Raw genomic sequence first — 21,095 nt, 5'->3', positions numbered from 1 at the left:
AGGTACTATTATTATCCCTGTTTTATGGATAAGAAAACTAAGGATGAGAGATGCTCAGTAATGTGCTCAAGGTTACACAACCAGGAGGTGGGATTTGAACCCTGGCAGTCTGACTCCAGAGTATGTGCTACTATATACACTATACTATACAGCCTATCATCATAATTACTATGAATACCTTCACTTAATCCCAATTCCACAAATAAGGAAAATGAGGCTCAGAGGTTCAGTCATAAGCAAGCCGAGATCATAAAGCAAGCACATGGCAGGGAGCCAGGATTTGAAATGGGGTCTGTGCCACTCCGCACACTGCACTCTTTTGGCTTTTGTGGCCGCGTGGCATGAGGGATCTTAGATCCCTGACCAGGGATCGAACCCATGCCCCCTATAGTGGAAGCACAGAGCCTTAACCACTGGATCACCAGGGAATTCCCTGGACCCTGCATTCTTAAAACACAGTTACTAAACTTCAATCCACAAGTATTTACTCTGCAACTACTGTGCTCTAACACGCTTTTTAAAAAAAGGTAAGGAGGTGGTGGTCATGTTTCCTCAGGAGCTGAAAGGCTTTCGAATCACCTCCATACTACACCAGCACCACCCACAGTCACCGAGTTCAGAGCCCCGTCCACAGCAGGTGTCCGGTGATAGCTGATGCCACTGAGGGTGAAGATGACCACGGGAATATTAAATGTTGGGATACAGTTTCAAAAGGGCATTAGAGTACTCAAGCTAGAGGGGAAAAAGCCCTACAGGGCAGAATGCTGACAGCTTTAAAAATGAACAGGTGTGGCCTATCTAACAGGTAGAACATTGTGGGTACTTTGTTAATTCCTACTAAGCTTTCAACTCCTGAAGCAGGGTGACCAACTCATCCCGGTCCTTGCTGGACTTTCCCAGTAGCCTCACGTCACCCTGGAGGGTAAATATTAGGTTGGCTTTCCACCCCCGCCCACCCTGGTTCCAGCACAGGTGCTTGCAAATAGAAGGTGCTCACTAGGTTGTTGGTTAGATGGATGGAAGGAGCAATATTTTATTATTTCCAAGTTCACTCACTTCTACGCCACGAGTGTCGCCAAGCAGCAGTTCCCACACAGCAAAACGACTATGTGAGAATCATTTTAACTAGCACTTTCATTGTTTGTATGCAAATGTACATGCCTAAAATGGGCCCTTTAAAGGGCTTTCCCCTAAATCAACAACCCTCACTGAGATTTTTCTCTGTATATCCTTTTATGTAGATAGTAGAGAGATAAATTTCAATCCGGCCTGAATCTGTAATAACGGAGTTAAGGTGCTTTTCTTTATAGGAATGATAAGTCTAAAATGAGGAAACGGGAGGCACTTCCAGGCGCCAGGGTAGAGCTGCTCCTTGACTTACTCATCCCAAAATAGGATAGGCACCTCAGAGGGCGCTTTCCCAATACCCAGTTCCAGAAAAGTGAAACACCCCACTGCCTGAGTCCCCCTGGATTAGAATCCTCAAAGCTATTGCAAGCAAACTTTCCAACCTCCCCTTCTATTCCCTTCCCCAAATGTCCTGCTCCAAGCTCAGGCAGCCCGTTCTCTTTGCTGGCCCGTTCCCTTCCTTTGGTTCTGACCCAGGGGCTGGGTAGCCTTGGTCTTGCGCGTCAGCTCAGGGAGAGGCCCAGATGCTCCTTGAGAATTCAACCCTGGCAGAGGGATCAGTAGGCCCAGCCCAGACCAGACCAGCCCTGGGTGGGAGTTCTGAAGAGCTGCTCTCTTGGGGAGTCAGGGTGGGAATCAAAGTTCTGGGTGTCAGCATGGCTGAATCCTGGGTCACTGACTCAGCCCTGTATGATTATGCCAGGCAGCTCAGGGAGCCGGTCACAACTTAAAATTTGAGAGAACATGACGGCGAGAAGCAAAGTTCTCAGAAGGGCACACAGGGAAGGCAGAGGTTATCTGAGCTTGGAGGAAAAACTCCTGTCGTCCAAAAGGGTGGGGAGGACTGGAGCCAGGAAAGCCCTGGAAAGTTCTTTAAATGGCTGCAAAATGCGCTCCTGGTCTCAGAATGGTCTATTTGCATGTCTGGGCCACAGGAGCAGGGAACGCGTTGATGCTGAACAAAGGACAGTAGTATCTGGTCCACACCTGCTGTTGTCAAAGCTGGTTCTGTCTCAAGCTGGTCACTCTCAAAACTGGCCAGGATGAGGACCACTGCTGGCGGGAGTGGGTCAGGAAGGAGTGGGTGTCAGGAGCGTTTCAAATGGGGTGACATCCTTTTCACCCAGTGACCTGTGGCTGACAAGCCAAGATCCCCGAATGGAAACGCCTGGCTGGAATGCCTTCTTAGTTCAGTGAGACAAGCATCTTGGGAGTTATTTATTCCAAGGAAGGGGACGTCCCTGAAGGAAATGAGTACATGCCAAGCAGAGAATACAGCAAATCAAAATACTTCTGACGCAGTCCAAACCCTTGGCTGATGTACTTTCAGTTCAATACCTGGAACTCAAGACCAACCCAGAGAGAATCAGAAACAGCCTCCCAAGTGGCTGGGAGCCAAGAAGGTCTGAAGTGGCTTCAGAAACCCCTAAGACCAAAGACACTGGGCTCATCCGAAGCCACAGGATTTCTGAGCTAAAGGAGACATCATCTAGTTCTTACTTTTTTTTTTTTTTTTTTTTTGCGGTACGCGGGCCTCTCACTGTTGTGGCCTCTCCCGTTGCGGAGCACAGGCTCCGGATGCACAGGCTCAGCGGCCATGGCTCACGGGTCCAGCCGCTCCGTGGCATGTGGGACCTTCCTGGACCGGGGCATGAACCCGTGTCCCCTGCATCGGCAGGCGGACTCTCAACCACTGTGCCACCAGGGAAGCCCTAGTTCTTACTTTTAAAAGCGGGGGAGGGGGAAGTGCTTAAGGGAAGCAGTGCTGCTGAATTCCCTAAAGTCATGAAGAATTTGAAGACCCTGGTCTTCAAAGTACTTTTTCCAAAATGAGCATTTTTTTCATCATGTACTATTTGGTTAGTTCCCAGAGGAACCAAAAGGTTCAAACCAGTCACCCCTTATCCCCTGTGCTCAATGAGTGGACCTTTCACTCCTGAAACTGACCCCGAGGTACTCTGGACCAAAGGTGATGGGTAGAGAGTTCAGACGATCCGCAATGAACTGGAACCAACCTCACAAAACTGCATCATCCACGAACAGGCAGTACGGGGACCAGCCACACTCTACCCTCTGTCACGCTGAGACTTTAACCCTAAACAGAACATTCTAAATCTCAGATACTGTCCAAAAGCTCAGAGACACATTCTGGAGATGGAAAATATATAAACAAGCATTTCTAGACACTCCACCTAGTATCCCATACTCCAGGGATCGGTCTGAAAACCAAGAGGTTATTTTTTTTTCCAACTGATACACAATGGTGCAGGTAAGTGTCCACTTTCTCTTCCCCCATGGCTCCCCTTTTCCAGTGCTCTCTCAGTTCTGCGCGCTCCAAGAAGGAAACTTCCACCAGGCACTAGCAGTCTTTAACATGTTAAGGCAGCTCAATCTGAAGACAGGAGCAGGAGTGACAGCAGCCAGAAGAGGACAGGCTAAAGCAAAAGCACTGAGTGTTTGAAACCACAAGCCCTGAATCTGCAATCCCTCTGTTTACTTAGAAACAGTTGCTGGTGCTCACCCCCAAAGGTAAACTAGGACAAACCCGGAAAGGGAAGGGGAAGCAGTGAGGTAAGAGCCGCTGTAAACCTGGCACCAAGCAGAGGAAAAGCGCTTTCAGGACGCAGCCTTCCTCTCGACAAGAAAAATGAGATAACAGACCGCTATGAATAGTGACAGGAGGCTATACCCAGGGGCTAAGCAGAGGCAGAGGCTCGCGACCTTCACACACTTAAAAGTCATCCACAGACAATTTGGAGGTTGCTGTGGTAGAGTGAAAAGAACGTGGCATTTGGAGTCAGAGGAGGCAACTCTGAGTCCTGGCTCTGCCCTGAGCAAAGCTGTGTGACATCAGGTCAGCCACTCAACCTCTCTGAGTTTTAGTTCTCTGTGAACTATAAAATGAAGAATTTGATTTACAAGAGCCAAGACATGGAAATAACCTAAATGTCCATCAGCACATAAGTGGATAAAGAAGATATGGTAAGGGTGGGAGGGAGATGCATGAGGGAAGGGATGTGGGGATATATGTATGCACATAGCTGATTCACTTTGTTATACAGCAGAAACACAACATTGTAAAGCAATTATACTCCAATAAAGATGTTTAAAAAAAGAGAAGATATGGTATATATATACAAAGAAATATTACTCAGCCACAAAAAAGAATGAAATAATGCCATTTGTAGCAATATGAATGGATATAGAGATTATCATACTAAGTGAAGTAAGTCAGAAAGAGAAAGACAAATATATGATATCACTTATATGTGGAATCTAAAATATGACACAAATGAACATATCTACAAAACAGAAACAGACTCACAGACAGAGAGAACAGACTTGTGGTTGCCAAGGGGGAGGGAAGGATTGGGAGTCTGGGATTAGCAGATGCAAACTGGTATATACAGGATGAAAAAATAGCAAGGTCCTACTGTATAGCACAGGGAACTATATTCGATATCCTATGATAAACCATAATGGAAAAGAATATATATATAATAAAGTAAAATGAATGAGTTGGACTAGCTGCCCTCAGTTTTCTTCCAGTTACAACATTCTGTTACACTACTAAATGCTGTAGCAAAGCAGTCACGCCCCCTTCTATTGAACACCTTCTGTATGTCAGGTGCTCTGCTGGGTACTAGAACAGTTTGCACTCAAGGAACCTTCCAACCCACGTTATGCCAGCAGCCTGTAAACAAGCTCCTGCAGTACAGAGGGAGAGATGTGTGGACAGGGTGAAGGGTCAGCTGACCCAGCAGAGGAAGAGGGCAATCAGGAACAGCTTCCCAGAAGTGATGCCCAGGCCAGCACCTGAAGTAGGAGGTCATTAGGCCATAGGAAAGGGCAGAAGGAATAATATGTACAGAAGCACACAGGAATGGCCCAATAGGGCACACACAATGGGAGGAGTTCAGAGATAACGGGCCTTATAAGCCATACTAAGAAGAGCTCTTGTCAGCACCCCCAGGCTCCCCCCAGTCCCCTGCTGTTCACCCTAACATCTCCCTAGGCCAACACCGGGTCAGCCATCAAGCAATCACCCAACCCCTGCCCCCCAGCAGTTCCGTTTCCCTGAGTCACATGGCCAAACCACACCTGTTTTACACACAGGCTTCTTCGCAGTCACTCAGCAGGCCTTGCTTTCAACTCCTGCTTGGCCCCTAGTGCCCAACCCATGACAGCTGTTCCAAATAGTTTCCATCTTCCGCAGAGCCACGGCTGCATCCCACCTACCCTGCTCATGCTCAGTAGATGACCCCCACCTCCCCCGTTCCTGGGAATGCCTGTCCAAGCACTGCTCCTGTAGCAATCCTTCTGGCCACCTGTCCCAAGCTCCTTCCTACACAGCCCAGGCCAAGCTGTGGGGATCTCTGCTCATGAGTACAAAAGAAATTAAAAAGAAACAGAAACCAGTCATCCACCCATACAGGCTGTTGCCCATGCATCTGACTGGGCTCTGAAACAGCACACTTCAGTGGGATGAGGTGAATGTATGTACCCTGCACACCAAAAGGCATTACGCAAATACTATTAGGTACTCCATAACTGTTTTTTGAAGAAACAAGTAAACAGATTTTGATTCTGAGCTGCAAATACATAGTATCTTCAGGCACGTGAACCAAGAATGCAGCCTAGGATTCTGCCAAAAACACCTTTTCTATAACACAATGGCAAGGCCTTCACGAGCCTAGTCTCTGGTCCCTGCTTTGTTCCTCTACACACAGTCCATTTAATGCCAACCTAAGCAGCACTGAAACATTTTAGTGCCTTTTATTTCTGAAATAAATTTCCCCAAAACACAATATATAATATAAAATGCATACTCAATAGGTTCCATATATTGCATGTATGTTATACTGCACTGTGTGTGGTTATTTATTTTTCCATGCTCTCAGTGCCAGTATAAGTTCTCAGCCAAGGGAGAGCAGCACAACACAGTCTCAGACGACACAGCCCCAAGCAAAACACCCAGGGCACCGCCCCGTGGTGACATGTTCTACAATGTGTATTGTTTGCTCTGCCAGCACTTCTCTGCCTGCCATTTATTTATTTTTTGCTCTGGTCAACAATTTTGACTCATAATGGACAAGAGACGGTCTGCAACTGGTGTTGGACCTGATACCAAGAAATAAAGGAAAGTATCACCTAAGATTGATAAATTCGAGCGTCGGGTAGTCTGACCAGTGAACAGGGGTCAGCTTATAGACTGGGAGTACCGAGCAACGGAAGTATGCTACAGAATGCCAGGAAGATAAATACTTCTGCCCAGATCACCTCCACACCATCTACTAAACAGAGCTAGAGAGCTTTCCCCCCGTGCTGCAAGGTCAGGGCAACGCCATGAGCTCCTGAGTACACAACTCCTTACACTTAGTTCTCTCATGTTTATTCCAGGTAACTATAAGGAAGAAATGGCATTAGAAACCCTCCTCCATTTGATAGGGACAGAGTAAAGGGACAAAGTAGGTGATTAAATAGTTAATCCCGGAACTTCCCTAGTAGTCCAGTGGTTAAGACTCCAATGCAGGGGGCCCGGTGCTATCCCTGATCAGGGAACTAGATTCCACATGCATGCTGCAACTAAAAGATCCCACATTCCACAACAAAGATCCCACTTGCCAGGACTTCCCTGGTGGTGCAGTGGTTAAGAATCCACCTGCCAGTGCAGGGGACACGGGTTCAAGCCCTGGTCCGGGAAGATCCCACATGCCGCGGAGCAACTAAGCCCGTGCATCACAACTACTGAGCCTGCGCTCTAGAGCCCGTGAGCCACAACTACTGAAGCCCGCGCGCCTAGAGCCTGTGCTCCGCAACAAGAGAAGCCACCGCTGTGAGAAGCCTGAGCACCACAATGAAGAGTAGCCCCCGCTCACTGCAACTAGCGAAAGCCCACGCACAGCAGCGAAGACCCAACGCAGCCAAAAATAATTAAAAAAAAAAAAAAAGATCCCACTTGCCACAAAATATTTTTTAAAAAACCAGTTAATCCCACTAGGGGATTGTAAGTAGAAAAAAACACGGGAGACCCCCTGTAAGTTAATGATCACTCAAGAAAGCAGGCTTGCTTAGCAATAAAACCATGCAACTGAAGCACAAGACATGCCCCCAAACAATAAAACAATGGTGGCAAGAGAGCCACATCCTGCCCAGTGAGCTCAGTAAAGTTAATGACCCCTAGGACATGTTGGCTGCACACATAAAAAACAATAATTTATGGAAGGTGACATTTCAAAGTGAAAGACCCTCATTGTACTGAGACCTGAAATAATTTTTCCATAGGGCCATGACAGTCCGAGCTTGACCATGTAGAGACAAGAAAACTCCCCTGCCCAACCTGCAGGAGGAGCTGATGATGGAAGCGTGACGTCTACTGAAGAATGAGGAAGAAGGTGGTCATTTCCCCCTCCCCACTTTTCCTTTGATTATAAAACTGTAGCCCACTAAGTTCTTGGGGCATGGAATCCTCTTGTCCACCAGCTTGTAAACCTCACAAGCATCCTATTCTAATAAATCACTTCTTATCTACCACTCTGCCTCTGGCTGAATTCTTTCTGCGCTGAGTCATAAAGAATCAGAGCTCGTTGGAGCCCCCCCGAAATGCCACCTAGCAGTTTCCCATTGAGATGCTGCTCTTCCAGCCCCACAGAACTGGTTACGTAGTCGTAGTTGGTACCCCAAAGTTTCCCGGAACTCATGCACAACTCTGAGTGGGCAGAGCATGTGACAGAACAGAATTCTTGACTGTAAAGAGTTTGAGTGAAACCCAAACATGATCTCATTCTACATAAGAAACAAACGAAGCCCAGGGAGGGTGGGTTGTCCTAGGGTAGGTGGCAATTCAGGGCCCAGCAGGTGGCCAGAGTGAGAGCTCCCGTCTCCTCTTTAGTCAGTCCAGTAAACCAAGAGTCTCTGATGATCTTTCACCCTAAAGCCAAGCAGCTAAAAATGAAAAAGGATCAAGAGGCTGTCTCCATTCTGGCTAGCGTTTAGTTTTCGGAAGTTTACAAGAATGATTTTAGGAGGAAAAGGGTGTTATTAGAATCAAACTGATCACAGTAGCTCATAAAAGGGGAATGATTTAGATTAAATTCACACAGTTATTAAAGTTTGAGGATGGTTTGTTGGCTTCTGTTTGTATGAAGCTCCTTGCCTATAATCTACTGAATACTTTGGAAGGTACCAGGGCCCAAGAAAACTAATAATTCTGCTTTATATTTTTGTCTGCTTACTGTAAAAAGGGAGATTAAGAAATGTTCAAGCTCCTTCAAGTTCAGTAGTTCAGTTCTGTTTGAAAGAAGAAGAAGAAAAAAAAACTGAAACAATTTAAGAGCAAATGTGATTAGTAGATTTGTATAAATGTTTCCAACATGATAATTTTATGAGCAAACCACATTATACAGAGTACACGATATGTTTCAAAACTAATATAATGATATGATAACTGTAAAGAATACTAAACAAATTACATTATTGCTTTCTTTCCTTCCCCTCTTGCTTAAAAATGCACAAATCTCTTTAAGGAAAAAAAAAATTGTTTCACTCCACAGCCAACTGTTTTTCTATCATTTTAAATGCAGTTTCCATTATTTTAAAAGGGGGATACCAATGGGCCTCCCAGGTGGCACAGTGGTTAAGAATCTGCCTGCCAATGCGGGGGACACGGGTACGAGCCCTGGTCTGGGAAGATCCCACATGCCGTGGAGCAACTAAGCCCGTGCGCCACAACAAGAAGCCACTGCAATGAGAAGCCCGTGCACTGCAACAAAGAGTAGCCACAGCTTGCCACAGCTAGAGAAAGCCCGCGCGCAGCAACAAACACCGAACGCAGCCAAAAATAAATAAATGAATTTATTTTTTAAAAAGGGGGGAGGATACAAAAATGATGTTTTGCTGAACCTCAAGATCCCTTGATTTGTCAGGATAAGATTTTAAACTGACAGTGAAAGCCAGGGGTTACAAAACCAATAGGCCGAGAAGGCCAACCAGATAACAAATGATGGTGTGGAACTGCAGCAAATCCCATCCCACACGATGGGATTCAGGGCTGTTCCACTCCAGGCCACGCTATTCCATGCAAGAATATGGCCCAACACTGCTAGATATTCTAATTCTCAAGAGCAGCTAGAAATCAAATCACGTGAAACTTCCCGACTTTGAAAATTCTGGCCACTTACTTCAAAAACTTTTAAAACACTGGTGTTTTATGGGCAGCTAGTTTGAAGGACAAAATGCTATATAAACATGATTAATTCAGGGAGCAAATTCATCTAGAAATACTAATTTATTGGAAAATAAAGGTGGATCTCTATATACTCTTTTTTAAACCTATATTCCCCTATAATAACTTTTCTCTTGCCCAAGAGGAAGGAGGATGGAGGAATACATAAATTTGAGAAAAAAAGTTGAAATTAGCTGTTAGAAAGCAAGAAGGGTAAAGGTACCTCTACTTCCTTTTTTATTAAAACAATAGCAATTCATATAAGAGTATGTCCAGCTTTTGAGTCTATGATGGGACAATTCCAGAAGTTGCAAATTGCATTGAAGTTAGGCTGCCCTAGGCATAGCAATTTTCCCTAAACATTTTGTCTAATCAGAAATGCCACCCAGAGCTATCCAGACGCAGCTGCTTTTATAATGGTATGCTAATGGTTTCTGTGACTAAGTTAGAAGGCATGATAACCGGGTAGGGTAATGTCACCTCCTGAAAATGTAAAAGTATTATCTATGCAAATTATGTAGGTACATATGCACCTTAAAGGGTTTCTTGACCCGCCCCCCGCCCCCCTGCACAAAAAGTCTAAGAACCAACACCTGATTATAATAGTGAAAGTTCAATTGTGCAAAGTTCAAGCATAAATAATGCAGTCGTTTTTTTCAAGCATACCTCTGCAGGAACCATTTTTTAATTTAATCACTGCCTTAATCAGCAGACCAGAGAAAATCTCTTTGAGTGAGGAAAACAAAGTGAGTCACCTCTGTGTTGATAAGGAGACTGCAGGACAAGGGGCACTGTTGTGAAGTACGAATCAGGTGGTGCCTAGCCTAAATTAGTGGAGCAATCAGAATGATTGCTGATAGCCTTGTTTTAGTGGCATCCCCAAGCACAGTCTAACATTTACGTCCCCAAACTGGGGGGCAGGGGGGCAAAAAATGTATCTATTTGTAGTGACTAGATAGAGAAGGAGAAAGTATCTTGTTTTTACACATGGTTGGCTGGCAAATGTGATAGTGCTTCCTGTTTGTTTTAAAAGTATAAAATCAAATGTGTAAATCTCTTGGAGAAACATCAAATAATGAGAAATGTCGGTGCTGCATGGAACGGATGTCATGTCTTTGTAGGACACAAAAATGTTGGCCAGAAAGAAACATTATAGAACCTCTGGTAACACAAACAAATATGGCAGCCCAGGGAGATACTTTTAGACAATAAGCCCTGTAGAAACTGACGCCCAAACAGCACACACTCCAAACAGTGTGGTGACCAGCACATTGGTTCTAGACATTGAATTCTAGCCTTCCCTTTATGCAAATTCCATTTTGAACATTTTCTGACAGTAGCTGAGATTCTTAAGATAAGGAAAATGAATTAGGGATGATCACTTTAATTTGACTGAACTCTGGGGTTAGGAACTATCAACCACAAGGGATTCCAAATCCCATGGCCTGCTCCACAGTGCAACAAGACTGCGCTAAAGGGCAGCAGGGAGATGGCCAGTTGAAACAGACATAATTTGTGGCTTAGCTCATGCCAACTACACCTCATCTGAATCCACATTTGTCTAAAGCAGCTGAATAAAATGTTGGCCAGAAACAACCTTAAATCCTTTTTGAAAGAAGGGAAGGGGGAATGAAATTGGCCTGACATTTTCGTAACACACAAAAATGAGAAACTCAAGTTAAAGAGGCTGTAGGAGAACAGAATTTGCCACCCAAAACATGTCTCTTTGACATATTATTTTAAACTGGTTACAGTTTCTAAGAAATAGCAGACATGGGAAAAATTCTGAAAACCAAATCATAGTTACCCTTTTGGAAGAAACATTTATCAGGGAAATCTTCATTTGTAAGGGTGTCTCCATGGCTATACCAGGAAGAGGAGGATGATCTGATCTCCAGAAACCCTTAACAATGGAGAAGATGACTGATCTACATAACAACCTTACCCTGGCTTACAGTGCTTTTCCTGGCCACCTCCCATAACTGACGCTCATCCTCTTTTATCTTTAGCTGAGGATGGTATTGAAAGCAACGGAGTTGGTCACTTGGGGGAGTTACTCAGTTTTCCTGGCTCTCTACCATGTATACATGTTGCTACACTTTTGTTTGGTTTTCTCCTGTTAATCTGTCTCACGTCAATTTAATCCTTAGATCAGCCAGAAGAACCTATAAAAGTAAAGGAAAATTTCTTACCAAAGCCTAGTCCCAAGTTGCTGATGTACCTGAAGGCTCAGAATAAAGACAATGGAGACTGAACAGGCAGTGACCTTGGTTGACATACACTACGAGCAAGAGTAACGATAAAACCAAGTAGTGAAGGAACTTAAAATTTTTCTAGATCATTTATTACACCTAGAAGGGGCACTATTATCCTTTTTAAAGGTAATACATAAACATGATACAAAAAATTTTAGAAGGACAAAATGGTATAGAGTGAAAACTAAGTTTTCTTCCTATACCACTCCCTCCTGCCTCCCCACAAGGTTACTTATCTCCAGCAGCTCCTCCTGAGATGGTCCACATGCACGGGAGCGATGAAGCACTATTCTGCATACCTGGCCTTTTTTTTTTTTTTTTTTTTAACTTAAGGCAGATTCTACCATTTTTTAAAAAGTCCCACCACCCCTTGTGATGAATTGGGAGATTGGGATTGACATATATACACTAATATGTGTAAAATGGATAACTAATAAGAATCTGCTGTACAAAAAAATTAAATAAAATTCAAAAAATTTTTTTTAAAAAAGCTCCACCCGCAGTGGTTGAGAGTCCGCCTGCCGATGCAGGGGACACGGGTTCGTGCCCCGGTCCGGGAGGATCCCACAGGCCGCGGAGCGGCTGGGCCCGTGAGCCATGGCCACGGAGCCTGCGCGTCCGGAGCCTGTGCTCCGCAACGGGAGAGGCCACAGCAGTAAGAGGCCCGCGTACCGCAAAAAAATAAAAAATTAAAAATTAAAAATTAAAAAAATTTAAAAAAGCTCCACCACCCTTAAGTCTCCAGGGGCATGGGAAGGTACCAAATTTTTATTTTCTCATTCCTGAAATCACTTACTAAAAAGGAAACAGGAGAAATCCTCCCTACTATGACTGCCAGTCAGTTTCATTCTTTTTAATCTTATTTAGGTTCCACTCTAAGATGACAAAGGAAACTAGGGATGGTGTCAATCGTCATGAACATTCCACTGAAACCTTCACTTTGCCATAAATTAATGGTTTCAGACATAGAATGCTACACAATCAGTGCTCATTTTCCAGAGATTAGATGCTCCAGAAGTCTCACTGAGAATATTTTCACCAAAACACAAGGGTCTTGAGATACATGGAAAAGCAAGCTGGGGCTACCCGTGGCCCAGGCAACTTGAAACAGCACATTTTAGAATGCTGCTTGTCCCGCTGCTTGTCCCACTGCCCTCAACAGCTGCACTGGTTTCCCGTTCTTTTGTCATTTCCACAAAAGGCCTGAAGAAAAAAACAAAACAAAACAAAAACCACAAGCCTGGAGAAAAAGTGGAAATGTTTACAAAGAAAAGTATCTTGAGGATATTCAAAAGTCTTTGGGGAGGCTAACCTGAGGCTCACAGGGTAGTCAGAGATGGTGGGCCCCGAAGCCCAGCAGGCGTTGAGTTGGTAACTGTGGGAAGGGGATAAAAGTGTCTATGGGGGCTGGAGATACCCAGACTAAAGAGACTTCCCAGGTAACCTGAAAACGCAAAAATCAAAGAGCCCAGTGAGAATATGCTGGAAGCTCAGTGGGGCAATTTCTCTGGGAATTGGACAAAACTAATACAGGAGAGCTGTATTTTGTGCCAGAAGCCCACAGAGATGAAAATGTGTATGTTCAAAATATGATTTTCTCATATCAATGGATGATGGTTAAGGGGTATGGGTGGTCCTGAAACACATACATCTACTACAACCATCACTTCAACCATCATCAGGTCTATTTTTGCAGCTTTATTATCGTGTAACGTTTATCTTTCGTACTTCAAAGATATCCAAAGTGTTTCCTAAATTGTGGTCCTGCAAATCACGGTGACTGTGTGGCCTTTTCATAAAATTACATCACAACTTTCACCGCAAAATTACTGATTTTCGGGCATTGCTTTCCACTCAGTGAACCTTCACTTAATGAACATTTGAATATGATCATAGAATGAAAAAAATCTGTAATGTATTAACAGTGAATTAAACTTCATCAAAATGGCTTGTAGAAGTTCTAGTGCAGATAAAGAACAGAGTAGCTTACAGGCTATTATTGGCAAAGAATGGTGGATCCTTCTGCTTGCCAGCCAAAGACAGCCATGTGCCAAATGCATAAATGCAGTTTATAATTCACTCAGCTGGCCAGATTTTAAATCATGCAATTCTAAAACTAATTTTCCTGATTTGGGGGAGTCAGAGTATTTCCTTTTTTTTTTTTTTAACATAAGGTGAGGCTTTATTACTACTGTTATATCATCTCACTTGAATAATTTATATTTACATTACATGAAATTATCCCTTATTCATTAGCATGTGTCTTCATTTACTTCTTAGTAGGGATTTTATATGGAAAATCCACTCTTTGCCTTTCTTTTCTATGTCCAAATCCTACCTATTCCTCCCTTCTCTCCCTGAGTGATTGCATCCAGTCTCACAGCTTCAAATACCATCTACATGCTGATGATGCTCAAAGGTACCATTTCCAGCTCCAGCCAACTCTAAATCTAAGAAAATCGAATGGGCATCTCAAACTTCATATGCCCAAACAGAACTCTCAGGATCCTCCCCAAACCTTCCTCTTTGGTCCCCATCTCAGTAAACAGCGTCATTATATTCACCCAGTCAAAAACACTGGGCTTATTCTTGGCTTTTATTTTTGCTCAAACCACACACCCAACTCAGCAGGCTCTGCCTTCAAAATATACCCCGAGCTTGACCAGTTCACATCATTTTATAACCACCACGCCAATCCAAGCTACGCCCTTATCTCTAGCCTTAGGCCGGAAGGGCCTCCTACAGGTCACACTGATTCTATTCTTGCCCCCAAAGTCTATTATTCTCCATTCAGGACCCAGAGAAATAATTTTAAAGCTCAAAGAAGATCATACTATTCTACTCAAACTTCTCAAAAGGTATCCAATCACACTCCAGGTTTTGGAGTAAATCTAAACTCCTATCATACCTACAAGATCTGGCTCCCACCTACCACTGATCTCATTTCATATCACTCTCCCCATAACAAGCCCCCATTCAAGGCCAGCCAAACTGGCTGCCTTCCTGTCCCTCTATCACGCCAAGCTCAGCCTACACCAAGGCCTTTCTTTTTGCTTGCTGTTCCCTCTGCTAAGCACTTCCCCCTAGATTCCTGCACTCCATCCAGATCTCTGCACAAAATTTCTACCCACCCACCTCACACACACAGAACTTCTCAGACCTCTTTCAAAAAGAACCCCTCAGGGCTTCCCTGGTAGCACAGTGGTTGAGGGTCAGCCTGCCGATGCAGGGGACGTGGGTTCGTGCCCTGGTCCGGGAAGATCCCACATGCCGTGGAACGGCTGGGCCCGTGAGCCATGGCCGCTGAGCCCGTGCGTCCGGAGCCTGTGCTCCGCAACGGGAGAGGCCACAACAGTGAGAGCCCCACGTACCGCAAAAAAAAAAAAAAAAGAACCCCTCACTCTTTTTATAGCACTTATTATCACTTGAAATTATATTATCTACTTAGTTATTTCCTTCATTCACAAAACAGTATTTAGTAAGCACTCACCATGTTTATGTTCAAGGTGCTCTTCTAGGAGCTGAGAAGACAGCAGTGAATAAGCAAAGATCCCTGCCCTCATGGAGGTCACATTCTTGCTTGTCACCCCACTTGAATCTAAGCTCCAGTCTGTCTGTGACCACCGGGTCCCCAGTGCCCAGAGCAGTGCCTTGGCACAGAGCAGGCATTCATACATATTTACCAAATGGCTGAAGCATCCCATCCGCCTGAGACCATCTGCTTCCCTGAGGACTCCCACCCAGAGTTTTTCCTAACAGATGGGTCTCTGACTGAGGGACCCAGAATGTCCGCTGTGTCCCTTTAGGCACAGCAATGGGGACAGTCAGCCTCCCATACCTGAGTTGGGTCCCTAACCCTGCGCCTGACTAACTGCCCTTCCTTTCTGCCCACCAAGGCACCCTGCAAGCTCCCCAGGTGGCCATGCAACGGGTAAGCATCTCACTGGGTCGTAAGAACACCTGGTCCACGTGGGGAGCGGACCAGGCAGTCAGCAGCAAGCAAGCCAGCTTCTCTCAACAAAGGGTGGCTGGACTCGAGACGCAAGGGTCATACTGCCTCCCTGGCTCAGTGTCCTGCCCTCAGTACTCACGTGAGACCTTCACCATCAACTAGCTAGCACGCCTCAAAGTGCTGTCAGCACTGGAACACACTGATTTTAAGGACATATTTTTGCCTCTTTCAACTGCCACAGATGCAAGACGTTTACCTGCTATGATGAGTAATTAAGTTTCTTTCGGGGGGGGGGGGGGAAGGAAGAACATTTGTTAACTGTGAAATCATCTGATCGCAAATAAAAATGAAGGTAATTGTGAAACATAGTTAATTTATCTTTCTAAAAAAATGGTAGCTGGACTGGTAGGAAGGAAAATGCAAATATCTTGAAGAACCACTCTGGAGGACTCAAAATCGGTATTTAAAATCCATGTTTCCAACCTATGTATTCACATGTCATTGTTAGCACAGAATTGCCCAGCTCTACATCTCAGAGCCAAATAGGATTACTCTGTATTTGCTCAGCATTTTATTCCCTTGGAAGCATCCTCATATAAGCTTTCAGCAGGGCAGGATTCATTTCTCTGTCTGGGGGCCCAGCGAAGCCAAACAATGCACCTAAGATCCCACAATAAGCAGCGAAATAGGTACCAGAACCCAGATATGCCTATAGGCCCATCCCAGTGGCCTTCCCTCTCTAATAGAAAGGACAGTGTGGTTCTCTGAAAATCACATTCTACAGTTCACTGAAAACATGTCCCTTCACCGCAGCAGCAGGAAAAAAAAACACACACACACATACATATTCACCAGTGGTTTAAGGTGCTGGAAAGACGCATTGGTCCTGGAGCTGTGGACAGAGAGAAGGTCTCACAAACTCTTCCAATAAATGCCACTCCTGCAATGACAAACATACAAGGCATCTGCTGTGAATCGGGCATCCTGTGGCCTCTCTCCAAGGAGGCCATCCAAATACCAATTGCCAGGCACCCTCTTTAGACTCAGAGCCTCCCTCCTCATCTTCCAGCCCCGCTTCCTTCTTACCCTGACTTCGCCTAGAAGAAGCAGAATCTTCAGTTCACTGGTTGAAATGGTCCCCATTAGAATCAATGGATCTCGGACAGAAAGAAGCTCTAGAGATCATTTATAACGGATGTCGAGTGGGTCACATCTAGCCTACAGAGATATTATATTAATCTGCAGGATATGCCTAGAAATTTGAGCCAAAACTTAAAAATCAGAGATGTCACATAAAAACCCAGACTTCGGGCTTCTCTTTAAAAAAAAATAGCCCATGTTCATGTCTGGAAATGATCAGCTGGTGCTAAGTAGCAGCTGCCCTTCACAGGCAGACTTGGCTATTCCAATACGCCACAGTCCCTACCACTCCCTATCGTCACAGAGAAAAGCTGTGGCGATCATTGTCCTTGCGTTATTTTGTTCGGGGTACAGAAATATTTCCTTCTACCTCTGGTTCTAACGAAAGTAGGAACACAAAAAAGGGGCTGAGGTCTAAGAGGAAAAACAAAATGGTATAGCACATATAGCAACCTCACTCCTGTAGACATCTGCAACCCCTGAACAAGAACAGCACTCCCATTTCATACAAGCGTAAGCAGAAAACTAACTTACCCACCCCACAGTTAGAATTCGCTCTGCCTTTAGACCCTAGGTCCAATCCAGGACTCTATTGCTATGCCCCATTGCACAGTAATCTTATATTACAAAGCAAAAAGCAAATTTTATGTGTATATACACACACACATATGTGTGTTTCCCTCCAAGCTAGATACTCAATTCAAGGAACTACAGTTGAAGTATCCAACCTACTCTGTACTAAAATGCTTGCCATACCTTCATTTGCCAAAGAATATAAGAGTAAGTTATATCAGGTTCCCTAAGGGCTTGTTTCCTAATGTGACATTTTCAATAAAACGTTACTGCTTTAAGCACAGAAATAGTTCTCACAAATACCATAAATCCGCTACTTCAAAAGTGCTCAGTTAACGTTCCAAACTGTCTGAAACACTCCTTATGCTAGAAAAATGTCCTTTAATATGCATCTTGAATACAAGGCTATCAATAAGCTTACGTATGGGTACCAACACTGTAATAAATGAACAATGTTCAACTATAAGGTCGTGGAGGGAGTTATTTATATCGTCCCCTCAAAGCATGTATTGATTCATTCACTCAGCAGATATTTACTGAACCCTATTACATGCCAGGCAGTGCACGAGGTGATGGATACACAAAGATGAACAGACCCAGTCCTTGCCCCTAAGTGGCTCTGTCTGGGTAAAAGATCTAGACACTCAAAGACTTCTAAAACAACGGGTAAACATAAAGATCTGGGTAAGCACAGGTGCTGTGGGAGCCCTGAGCAGGGGCTCCTAGTGCAGCTGAGGTGAAGAGATGCTTCCCAGCACGGACAGAGGCCTGAGGAAAGCCTAAAGCGGGGTGGGAGTGGAGCAGTCGGGGGGCGAACCGAGGGAAGGAGGGAATGACAGGGACAGTGTGGGTAAAAGCGAAAAATATGAACAGTCCCTCCCTCCGATTGAGTCTTGTCCAGATTTTGTATCACCTTATGGGTCTTAAAACCCCCCACCTTATGCCACCTGACCCAACATCTGCTGAGACTTGATGCACAAGCCCCACACGTGCACCCGTGGAAGCTGATCTTGCCAAGTGCCCATATCAACAATGCCACCAAGCCTTTGTGTCAGAACCGCCATCTTCCAGTAATTTGCCAAAATGACCAACACAAACGGAAAGAGGACGGGCACCCGCTACATGTTCTCTAGGCCTTTTAGAAAACATGGAGTTGTTCCTTTGGCCTCATACATGCAAATCTACAAGAAAGGTGATATTGTAGTTATCAAGGGAATGGGCACTGTTCAAAAAGGAATGCCCCACAAGTGTCCCCATGGCAAAACTGGGAGAGTCTACGATGTCACCCAGCATGCTGTTGGCGTTGGTGTAAACAAGGGCAAGATTCTTGCCAAGAGAATTAATGTGCGTATCGAGCATATTAAGCACCCTAAGAGCCGAGACAGCTTCCTGAAACATGTGAAGGAAAATGGTCAGAAAAAGAAGGAAGCCAAAGAGAAAGGGACTTGGGTTCAGCTGAAGTGCCAGCCTGCTCTACCCAGAGAAGCACACTTCATGAGCACCAATGAAAAGGAGCCTGAATTGTTGGAACCCATTCCCTATGAAGTCATGGCATGATAGGTGTAAAGAAAATAAAAGACCTGAGCTGTTAAAAAAAAAAAGCCACCAATTCAGCCCTGCTGCCTGGCAATGCCCACCTTTCACATCCTCAGGGCAACAATACTGTGCCAGAGTCTGCAGGACCCAAGAAACATGGGGGTAGAAACACTGAGCCTTCCAGTATTTCCAGAACTTCCATGATGTCTAAGACGAGAGTAAACAGATTTTCTTTCCTGTGCCATCACAGGACGGTCCTGCCTCCATCTCAGGATCTGGATTTCTACAGACAGAATCTACTATGTGGCCGAGCCTCAAGCAGCAAGTTTTGTGAGAAAGTGTTCCAGAATATCTGCCCATCAAAACGCCCAGGTGGAGCTCCCCTTTTCTTCACAGACAAAAAAGGGAGGAGCCGCCAGCCCTGATCTAGGCTGAGGCAAAGCCAAGGGTCAGCATCTCTGAAAGACAAGCGTTAGGAAAGGGGCATAAAGAGGAGTGAAGACCAAATATGTGGCCATGGTTAGGGTTCAGGGTCAAGGTCCGTTCGAGAAAATAAGGAAGCATCCCTGGATCTTAACTGGTGGGTAGGTTCCCAAATCTGGCTGAAAATTAGAATCACCTGGAAAACTAGAAGAGTTTCTTGGGCCTCAGACCCGTTAAATCTGAATTTCTGGTTTGGAGACACAGGAACTATTCAGGTGATTGTGATGCCTAGACTCTGATACTCACTTGGAAAAGGGTATCTTTCACCCTTTTCCAGAACACTCTTTCACCCTCCAGAACAATCTCAACGTTATTAGTTCAGCATCTTTCCAGCAGGATTCAAGGATCCAGGCTTTGGGGGAGTTGCACATCCTTAGTATGTTTACCCACTCCCTAAATCACACTGTCACAACCATCACTTTACTCCTTTTTATTTTAAATAAAAATAGAAGGCCAGCAGCCAGGATGGCAACTGGGGAAGTGAAGCCAGCCTCCCTCTCTGCCCTTGTCGCTATATATCATGACCCAACACCGGGGCCTCCAGATGATCTACTGGAGTTGTCCAGTCTCAGCAGATCTGAGCCCTTGTACACCTGTGTAGGCAAACCCTGGTAGAGCAAAGGGTCGGGGAGCATCTGGTCACCGAGGTGGACTTTGAGGAACCGCTCCAAGGCACATAGCACTCTGATCAGATCCTTACTGCCCACCAAAGAGCAGGACACTGCAGATCAATGCAATGCCTGGAAACCTGCCAAGCCAGCCGAGCACTTCTATTCCCAGATTTCCACTTGTGGTCAAGAAACGACCTGAGCAATCTCAAGCAAAGAATGGCAAAGTAAGTTCTGTGTACCACAAGGATGACAGGTCAGAGTAAGCTGGTTCCCTGAATGGACCAGCCTCCAGAGATCTCTTCCCTGACATCACCAGATGCTACTAGGTGACCTTCAGACAGCCCGGCACCAGAGAAACCCATGGCTGACCAACGTCAGCCTTCCTGACTGCAAGGCCGAGCAGCAATCCATAGTATCCTTCACAAGAACAAGGAGACACTCAAGCCTCCCCTTCAACCTAAGGGCTCTCCACTTCAGCCATAATGCAAATTTGAAAGAGCACAGGTAAGGCAGGAAGTCTAGGAAAAGCACAAGATATTAATTTATCCCTTCTGGGGAGAAAAGCAGTCCAATATTTCTTGCAGTACCATTATATCCTGGCCTAAAACAAGACCATTCTCTGACCCAACCCTCCAAAAGATGTCACAAGAGTTGTTCAAGGCCCTGCCAAACACCCTGAACCATCACCTTCCTCATCTACGTCCCCATCTCTAGCCTACCCCAAGAACACAGAACAATCCTGGATGTTGTGAAAGTCACCTTAGCCACCTTCATTCCTACTCAACATCAATCCAACAATCCAACCAGCTCTGGACCAATGGGAGCCTCTCTGGATACATGTTCTCCTAACTACCATGTCTCTCTCCTTCAGAGCACAAATCACTTATTTTTACATTGTTTTCCTACTAACCTATATGTATGGACAAGGATCATGTCAACATTCGTTTTGTCTTTTTGTTGTTGTTTAACCTCTTTTGTTTGCTTGACCTATGATCACTGTATCCCAATAGTGACTACAAACCCTCTAGATTCCTTCAAAATATACCCCAAATTTCATACCTCCCAGCTAAAAGATGACCAAGTCAACCCATTCCCTAACTACTCAGTCTTACCACTGGCCTCTGGAATCTAAGCATCCACTAATTGGTCCACTAATTTAGTGGACTATGAAGGACCGTGCTCAGAAGGCTAGT

The 21,095-nt window shown here is 45.0% G+C and overlaps 2 protein-coding genes across 2 annotated transcripts in view; one reads left to right on the top strand and one right to left on the bottom strand.

Moving 5' to 3' along the window:
• SORBS1 (sorbin and SH3 domain containing 1) overlaps positions 1-21,095 on the bottom strand; it is a 239,875-nt gene that overhangs the window by 152,865 nt on the left and 65,915 nt on the right. Inside the window, exon 3 of the mRNA XM_065893760.1 lies at positions 16,412-16,496. The gene's annotated coding sequence lies outside the window, so the exon portion shown is untranslated. The remainder of the gene's footprint in view (positions 1-16,411; positions 16,497-21,095) is intronic.
• Positions 18,353-18,829, top strand: LOC136136362 (large ribosomal subunit protein eL21-like). The gene has a single exon (XM_065894495.1). The coding sequence runs from the start codon at positions 18,356-18,358 to the stop codon at positions 18,827-18,829; it is 474 nt and encodes a 157-aa protein (XP_065750567.1). The 5' UTR covers positions 18,353-18,355.

Source organism: Phocoena phocoena, chromosome 16 (genome assembly GCF_963924675.1).
Source record: "Phocoena phocoena chromosome 16, mPhoPho1.1, whole genome shotgun sequence".
In the NCBI taxonomy this organism is placed as follows: Eukaryota; Metazoa; Chordata; class Mammalia; order Artiodactyla; family Phocoenidae; genus Phocoena; species Phocoena phocoena.
Note: the sequence above shows the minus strand (reverse complement) of the source record. Positions and strands in the feature narration are given on the sequence as shown.

Excerpts from the sequence above, each read along its gene's own strand:
- LOC136136362 (XM_065894495.1), top strand. The coding sequence starts at position 18,356 with ATGACCAACACAAACGGAAAGAGGACGGGCACCCGCTACATGTTCTCT.